This window comes from Gymnoscopelus braueri (assembly GCF_963280865.1).
Source record: "Gymnoscopelus braueri genome assembly, chromosome: 8".
In the NCBI taxonomy this organism is placed as follows: Eukaryota; Metazoa; Chordata; class Actinopteri; order Myctophiformes; family Myctophidae; genus Gymnoscopelus; species Gymnoscopelus braueri.
In genome coordinates this window covers 34,706,707-34,715,429 of record NC_137609.1, presented here as the reverse complement: position 1 = coordinate 34,715,429, position 8,723 = coordinate 34,706,707, and the positions used below count along the sequence as shown (strand labels likewise).

Genomic DNA, 8,723 nt, shown 5'->3' with positions numbered 1-8,723 from the left:
TGGAAATGCATGCCCCAGCTGGTTGGCGTCAGGGTCAGTTGGCCATGCAGTTGTGGGTGTACAGAGAGTTGAGAAGGGGGCTCAGAGGGCAGCCTTGGGGGCTCCTGGGTTAAAGACTGGGGGGGGGGGGCAGGGTGTTGAAGCCCATCTTTAGCACATGGTGTCACACTGAGCAGAATCCAGCTGCACTGACTGGGGTTGAGTCTTATCGTACAAATCAAGTGTCAAAATCCGGCTTGATGAAAATGGAAGAGATGGCAAAGACCAGGAAAACGATCCCTCCGATGATCGTAACAGTCTTGACGGAGATCCTCTTGGCCACCATCCTTCCTCCAATCACAGCCAGTCCTGTGCACAGACCGTGTCCAAGCGTACCGCCCACCGCCACTCCAACGGGATGTTCAGTGGCGGCTAGGATGATGGTGGTGAGCTGGGAGCGGTCGCCCCACTCCGCCAGGAAGGTGAGGGTGAACGCCTGGAGGAATATGGGTGAGACGAAGCTGTGCCACTTGCCCTGAGGCGGAGTGGCCCCCGTGACGGTGCCCATGTCCGCCGTCCCGCCCGCCAGCATATTCCGCTGGAGCTCCTTGTCCTTTTTCCTGATCTGCACCTGCACCTCCGCCAGCTCCTCCTGCCCCTGGTCGGCACTCATCCTCATGCCCTCTCTCAGCATCCGCACGCCAAAGACGGCGAACAGAGCCGTGGAGACGTAGTAGGTGTAGATCCTGGGGACGATGATGGTGGCGTAGCCCAACAGGACCGACAGGCAGGTCATGAAGCCCAGTGCCAGCATGGCTCCCGCCAGCACCATGAGCCGGTTGTAGCTCATGGCCATGATGGCGGCGATGAAGAACGTCCTGTCTCCCAGCTCGGAGACGACGATGACCGAGAGGGCCGCCACGAAGGCGTGGAAGAAGCCCAGGTTCCCTTCGCCTGGGTCATCTTCTCCATTCAGGGCTCTCTGTGGTCGGAGCACTTCTGTGAGCACCGTGTGTTCCTTTGGGATGGTGGGAATAACCGCGGCCGACAAAACGGCGGCCTGCAACACAACGACGGCCAGCAGCAGCACCAGGACACGGAACGCACCTCGAACAGGCCATCCATCTCCCATGAGAGGCATGTCCAACAAGAAAGCAACACGGATCGACACAAACCAGAGGATCAACTGGGCTTGCGTGGTATTCTTGTGTAAATAATGTGATTTGATTTGTTGACTTTGTATTAGATAAGTAGATTAATACTTTCTTCCAGGAACACTCGTCCCCGCTTATATAAACTTGGTAACGTCATCGCTGACGTCACTGGGCCAAGCCAACTGGAGGGAATTTCATTTGGGGGATTTGTTTTTTGTTTAGTTATTGGTTAAACTTAAAGTAGATAGATAGACCTGTATTGCTCCCATGAGGGAGATTCAGTTGTCATAGATAGCAGCACTGCAGCACAAAAACACAGGACACAGATGGCTCACCTGTACTGTATGTGTTATGGTATTTGGTTCTCAAACGTTTACATTTCAAGGACCCCCCACAGTTTGGTATGAATTAGGCCACGGACCCCCATAACTTTGGCAGTGGGGAACCGGTTCCACTTGTACACTGTCAGAGTTACAAACCTTTAAATGCCCACTTGGTTAACAATCAATCATTATGATGTAGTCCTCCTGGAACTCCCTCAAGGACCACTGGGGGACCCCAACTTTGAGAACCAATGTGTTTATGGTATTGGCTACTAGCACCGAGGAGCAGGCATGCAATGCTCATTTGGTATGTTCTTGCACTCTATTTCAATGACGTGACGCGCACGTCGCTTAACACCTACACTGCAAGTCACACAATGGACAATTGATATGCATCTAGGCTTATTCCTATGTTAATTCGCTAGGTGTGAGTCGGGAGCCTTTGAAAACTTTGTTGAGGTGCGAATTTAAAGTAGTTTTAAATCTATGCATGTGCCTGCGTGTGCTCCTGGTCAAATAGGTTCCGGCACGGCATGCAAGGCCATCCAGTGAGCATTGCACCCCTGCCGAGGAGAGATCACTCACCCTATAAAAGCTTGATAAAGGCAGTGTTGCCAGGTCTGCTTATTATAATTTCCCCCCAAGATTTTATTTGAAAATAGCAGATCTACAAGCTGTGAGCTTGTAGATCTGGGCTCTGTACTATGTCGATCTGCCATTTCTGCGAAAGCTTTCCCCACAATACTGATGCTGGGGTTTAAGTGGTTCATTTGTTTTATTCGGATGTGAGCATGTAGTGGTGTGCAGCATGGGGTTCATTTTCAGCTGCTAAGATATTTTTCTTTTTTATAATTAACATCAGTGGTGGAAAGTAAATGTATTCAAGTACTGTACTTAAGTACAATTTGGAGGGACTTTTACTTTACTGGAGTATTTCTACATTGCGGTATTGATACATTTACTTAAGTACAAAATTAGAGTACTTTTCTCACCACTGGTTAACATGTTGAGTTCAGTTCAGTTCAGTTCAGTTCAGTTCAGTTCAGTTCAGTTCAGTTCAGTTCAGTTCAGTTCAGTTCAGTTCAGTTCAGTTCAGTTCAGTTCAGTTCAGTTCTGTTCTGTTCTGTTCTGTTCTGTTCTGTTCTGTTAGGTTCTGTTCGGTACTGTTCTCTCAGACCATCTTCTACGCATCCGTGACGTAGGCAGTAACGCGCGTTGCCTGGGCAACAGGGGCCGGTCCATCCCATTAGCAGCGGTAGGAGCTCCTCATCATCACCGCCATCAGTGTTGCCATGTCTGCTTATTATAAGCAACTTTGGGCTTGTCTTTCTGTAAAGTTGCTTGTAAATGTTGGTGGCACTGGTTGCAGGTTGCGTTTTTTTTTTTTTTACTTATTTGATTGATTGATTTGCGTTGTTAAAAGTTTCAAAAAACATTTAATTAGTTTTTCACTTTTTTCAAGATTCTTTTGAAAATAGCAGATCTACAAGCTCAGTTGTGAGCTTGTATTTCAAATGCCCTCATGTGGAGGAATATAGTTGCTTCTTTTGGGCTTGTTTTCAAAGACAAGGGAATGAACTCTTTCTCAAGCTATACAACAAAAAATGTGGAATGCCCTACCTAAGGGAGTAAAGGAGTGTAAAACCCTACTCACTTTCAAAACTGCCCTAAAACACCTTCAGGAATCAGGAGGCTGCAATTCCAAACTGGCCCCTGTCAAAGTCTCTTAACCGCCCTCCCCCCCCCCCCCATCTCCTCCTCCTCGAACTGTCTATTGTACATATTTCTTGTTTTTCATACCAGTAGCCTGTAGGCTGATTGTATGACGCTCTGCATACTTAGTGTAGCCAATATTTGTCTGTTTTCTTAAATGTCATCATCGTGATTTGAGTGTGTGGGGAAAGGGGATCTATATAAATAAGCCATTGTGCTTTTATGAGCAACCCAGTTTAGAGGACCTTGTATTGTGAATTGTACTTCCATGTACTGTTTCCATGTCTTTTCTAAATAAAGTATTCAATCACTCAACCCTGGTTGCTTGTTTCTCTTGCAAAATCTGGCAACACTGATCACCACCATCATCACCCTCACCATCATCACCCCGTCAGGAGGAGGCAGGGAGGACCGTCTCACCGGGGGATCTGCTGCATCTGGAGCCGGCTGGGAGACGCGGGGCGACGGGGGATCGACGCGGCGGGCCCACGGGGACATGCTAAACATGTGGAAAGTCAGAGAACTAGTTGATAAAGCGTGAGTATAACGGTGCACGGTTGAGCTAAGCTAACCCTGCTAGCTGCTGTTGCTGCCTGCTGCCTGCTGTAGCTCAGCTGGAGTAGATCTTTACACCCCATAGCCCAGAGAGACGGTTGCGGCGTGATTGGCTAAAAAAGGTGGTTGTCATAGCAGGAGAGTCTCTGTGGATTACACAGATGCAATACGCTCAGTTGTGGAAAAAGTCAAACAAAAATTCTTGCGTAAAAGTATCAATACTGCAATGTAGAAATACTCTGTTTAAGTAAAAGTCCGGAATTGAAAATTTACTTTAGTAAAAGTACAAAAGTATTGGCATAAGAATAAAAGTACTCATTATGCAGAATGTCCCCATTTCCCAAGTTTTAAAATGTATACAAATCTTTTAAAAATAGCGGATCTACAAGCTCACAATGCGTTGTGATGATGTATTTTCAAACGCCCAAAATATATATAATGCTGAAGAGGTTAATGTATGTGTTATAATAATAAAAACAAAGTAACTACTAGTAACTAAAGTTTTCAAATAATTGTAGTGGAGTACAAGTACAATATTTGCCTCTGAGATGCAGTGGGGTAGAAGTAAACCTACTGAAAATTGGAAACACTCCAGTAAAGTAAGAATACCTCAAAATTGTACTCAAGGACAGTACTTGAGTAAATGTACTTAGTTTTTTCGATGGAAAAAATAGTGTAATCATGCTGCGAAAAATAATTAATGTTATAAAACATGTTATGTTTTTTGTTGGTTATGTTTACTGCTATTTAAGTTAGTGTTCGTCTGGTTAACCAGCCTGTAGTACTTATTATTTTTCTTTGCACTCTTATTTTACTCTTATGGTAATGAATACAAAAACGCTAGCCTCAAAACACAGTCGCCTCGGGGCAAATCTGGTGGTATTCACCTGGTATTCCTAAACGTAACCTCAGTAAACTATGCCTAAAACTAGCCTTATTCCTAAAAGTAACCTCAGTCAAACTATGGCTAACCCTAAACTTATTTCTAACCTTATCCTCAGTAAAACAAGAATACAAGAACCGCTGGTAGGCGAAAAAAATGGGGGTGAGCGTGTTTTGGGCGAGCCTTCCGGTTACCCTCTGTTATTTGTTGACTAGAGGGCTCATGCCATTTACTTAGAATAGATCAATGAATGAATTATCAATTTAATTTAACTAATTATTAACTTAACTCAGACGGTATACAAATGTAACCAAATGGACCCTTAATTGATTTTTTTAGATTGTGTTTACATTAAGGTACTAAATTGTATAATTAACTAACCAATCACAACGCGGCTGTCCCTCTGGGCTATGGCACCCATCACCATAACGGCCCTCTGTTCTGTGACGTCACATGCAGACTCTCAGCTCAGCTGTTAGCTGGTATTAAGCTAGCAGACACTATAGCCTGTGTTTCATGCATGGACACAATGCATGGTTGATGATCTAGTACTCTTTAGGACTGGTAGCATCATGTAGCCTACACCGCACACACACTAACGTTACTATGGCAACACAAAAACCACAGCTCATCTTAAATTTGATCACACCGACCATTGGGATGCAAGCAATGTATGCTGCAAGCAGCAGGCTAATTCCACTAGCCTAGTGCAAACACTTAAACCCTGTCTGCTGGTGCAGAGGCATCACGCCCTGCCTGTCTGTCTGTCAGTCTGTCTGTCTGTCTGTCTGTCTGTCTGTCTGTCTGTCTGTCTGTCTGTCTGTCTGTCTGCCTGCCTGCCTGCCTGCCTGCCTGCCTGCCTGCCTGCCTGCCTGTCTGTCTGTCTGTCTGTCTGTCTGTCTGTCTGTCTGTCTGTCTCCACCTTGCCTCATCATGATGCCCCCCATGGTCACACCCATGACACAACAAAGATATCGAGATATCTGCTCAGACATATCATTATTTGATTTTGTCTGTGTCAGCCAACTCAACCATCCATCCATACATACTACAAACATAAACCCATATCTGGCTATTGTTTACTATCAACATTAGCTTATAGAAGAGGACCCTTTGGTCCTTTTTGTATATGTGTACCATAACTGTATGCTTGGAGGCTGAATAAGGGTACCCACTGGCTTTTAGACTTTGTTGTTAATGCTGTTTCTATTATTTCTTATTTGATACAATGTTACTGAACGAAAGCACGTGTACTGTAACAGTACAGTGCAGTAGGCAGGGCGACATGGACAAACTTCGGTCACATCTTTGACCAGTACCTAAATATTGATATTGTGATGAATATTTACACAATGAGATTGTTGATAAAGGATCATCAGTAATAACAATTGGGTAAAGGCAAGTAATAGCACAGCTAGAACTGTCAGGAATGTTCAGATCACTTCATGCAGTATTTAAAACCAGGAAAAGACAACACAATATAAGTCTATCTATTATCATATAAGTGTTGCCCAGCAATGACAATGGCAATACAAAACATGTATGGCATTATCAGAAATAAACATGTCCCCTGAAATCTCAAAAGTCCCATGAAATGAGATGACGCAGGGCCAAAGATTACCCACAATATTGTAGTTTGTGATGATTTGACGTTCTGTACTTTAGGTGAATATCTCATCCTTAAATCTACACCTTCCTGTAAATGTCCCACATTGGCCTGTGGATTTCACTGTGAGGTCAACTGTATTTGTTCATGACTTGAGCCTGAGGTACCTGGTCCATTAGGATGGTGTTTCACCTCTGTCACCTCTGTCACAAACACCAGCATCACTGCAACACTGTTAACAACATCACCACAGCATTTCAGTTCAGTGTTCAGACTTCAGACACATAGTACAGCGCCTTTGACTCTCTGTCGTGGTGTCTTTGATCACTGGCTTTTTGAGATCCTGCTGTGTTGTTTCTGTATTGTTGTTGGTATGGCAGCACACCAAGATGGGAGGGGGCCTGGTGGCGTCTTCAAAGCAGTTCCGTTTTCAGTGGAAACCAGCTTCTTCTTTAAGCAACTAAAGACAGAGCCTTTATTTTAACAGAATATGTTGTGGTTAAAGATAGAGAGACAGCCAAGTCTTTGGGTGGCTGATGATGCTGTGTATATTGGCCATTTACAGTCTGTCCATCAGTCTTTAGGCGTTGCCTAAATGCTTGACCCACTACTCTATAATCAGCTAAACCGGACCGAAAACTGGGTTGTGGTTTTGGGTCTGATTTTTTTTATCTGATTGGCGGAATTAGCCAAATACTGAACTGCTAATATTAATGATTTAACAAAGAGAGAAAGTTTCTTGCATTGATTGTGCCAGTATCTCTTGATATTTATATTCACTGAATCTGAATGAACTATACTATATGGATTGCTCTCACATACTGTAAGTAGTGCAGAGAAAAATTATGTGTCACAGGACAATACTGAAATCATTTATTATAATGTATTTATTGATCGTTGCTATTCTTTCGTTGCACACTCTATAATTTTTTCTGCCAACAATCTGCTCTGCACAATCTTTTTTCACTTGCAGCCTCCGGAAACGTGCAAGCATAAATGCTGTTATTGGCCCCAATGGTTCTCTATGAATAGCCAAGGTTGTGCTTGATCTTATACCATGCCAAAGTGTTCTAAAATGATATTAAAATGTAATCATACGACGAAAATAGCCGATCTAGAAGCTCACAACAACGCATTAGGGTGTGTGTTGTGAGCTTAACTTTTATTTTGAACCACTTTATTAATGCTGTGCTAGCATAACCATAATGCATTGTACAGCCCATCATTGGGGTGGAAGGGAAGGCCGCATTAAGACAGGAGAATAAACAGGCCAGGCATTAAGAGATATAAGACAAGGCGGATGTGAATGGAGCAGCGCATAGATCCAGCCAACAGCCCAGGTGGGGTAACCGATACGAGGCCTCGGCGCGGCTGTCATGGCTGATCGGATGCGGTGAATAGATTCTTTTATGGGTGTATGTGAACAGGGCTGCCAGTGGAAGCAAGCCTTGGGTTTTTCGGCAGGTTAGGAGTCAGGTCGTTCTCTACCCTACACCCAACAAAACAAACCTGCTGTGAAAAAAAGTAGAGCTCGACCGATGCTGACCGAGTTTTGGGTCCAATGCCAATCCCGATTTTGAGTCGTAGACCACCTCATATTGATTATCGATGTTTTGACCGATATTTTGTCCAAAAAAAAAAAATCAATTTGAAAAACTTGGATTTGAATTTCAAACTTTTCTGAAGTTTCTATTTCAGAAGAATGATCTTATAAGCAAACAAATAAATGAACGTAAACACAAAACTTAAGCCGTATTCCAAAATCACAGATCTACAAGCTCGTAGATCTATTTTTCAACTATAATGATTGGGACACATCTGTTACGTAATTGCCAATATCGATGTTATCAAAAAAGACAAATAATGACCGATAATTCGACCAGAACGATACAAAGGCCAGGCTCTTAAAAAAAAGAAAAGTACAAACACTTCTTTCTTCTTCTGTCGAACAGGAGCAGAGGAGAATGGGAGTGGGAGAGGAGCAGGGAAGGGCCGGAGGAGACGAGGGGAGATGAAGGAGCAGGAAAGGGCTAGGGGAGTAGGAGAGGAGGCGAGGAATGGAGGCGAGTTGAGAGGGGTTAAGGAAAGGTATAAAAGCAGGGTTAGAGACGGGCTATAAGGGGGGTAAGAGCACGTTTCATGTTGCAGCGCTTCTGACGGTGTGTTTGCTAGAGGACTGTTCAGGTCTGCAGCGGCAACACACACACACACACACACACACACACACACACACACACACACACACACACACACACACACACACACACACACACACACACACACACACACAGTATATGCACAGAACAAACACAGCAGCAAGCAAGCGTGCAGAACAAAGAGGCCAGGAAGTCGTGGGCGCTTGGTGTTTTTTTTTCTTCTTTTTTTTCTTCTCAATGTCCTACACACACACACACACACACGCACACGCACACGCACACAGCACACAGCACACAGCACACAGCACACACACACACACAGCACACAGCACACACACACAGCACACACAGCGC

General features: G+C 44.3%; 2 protein-coding genes across 3 annotated transcripts in view; one reads left to right on the top strand and one right to left on the bottom strand.

Moving 5' to 3' along the window:
• Positions 1–217: 217 nt before the first annotated feature.
• LOC308090798 (putative divalent cation/proton antiporter TMEM165) lies at positions 218–1,120 on the bottom strand (the record flags this gene model as incomplete). Its single annotated transcript, XM_080436061.1, has 1 exon — positions 218–1,120. One exon carries the CDS (start codon positions 1,118–1,120, stop codon positions 218–220), a length of 903 nt encoding a protein of 300 aa, XP_080292187.1.
• Positions 1,121–3,553: 2,433 nt separating this feature from the next.
• The window catches only part of LOC308089862 (clathrin interactor 1-like), a 51,309-nt gene continuing 46,139 nt past the window's right edge, over positions 3,554–8,723 (top strand). For both annotated transcript variants that reach the window (XM_080434805.1, XM_080434804.1), the window contains exon 1: positions 3,554–3,706. In XM_080434805.1, coding sequence (XP_080290931.1) covers positions 3,666–3,706 — 41 coding nt within the window. In that variant the 5' untranslated portion in view covers positions 3,554–3,665. The remainder of the gene's footprint in view (positions 3,707–8,723) is intronic.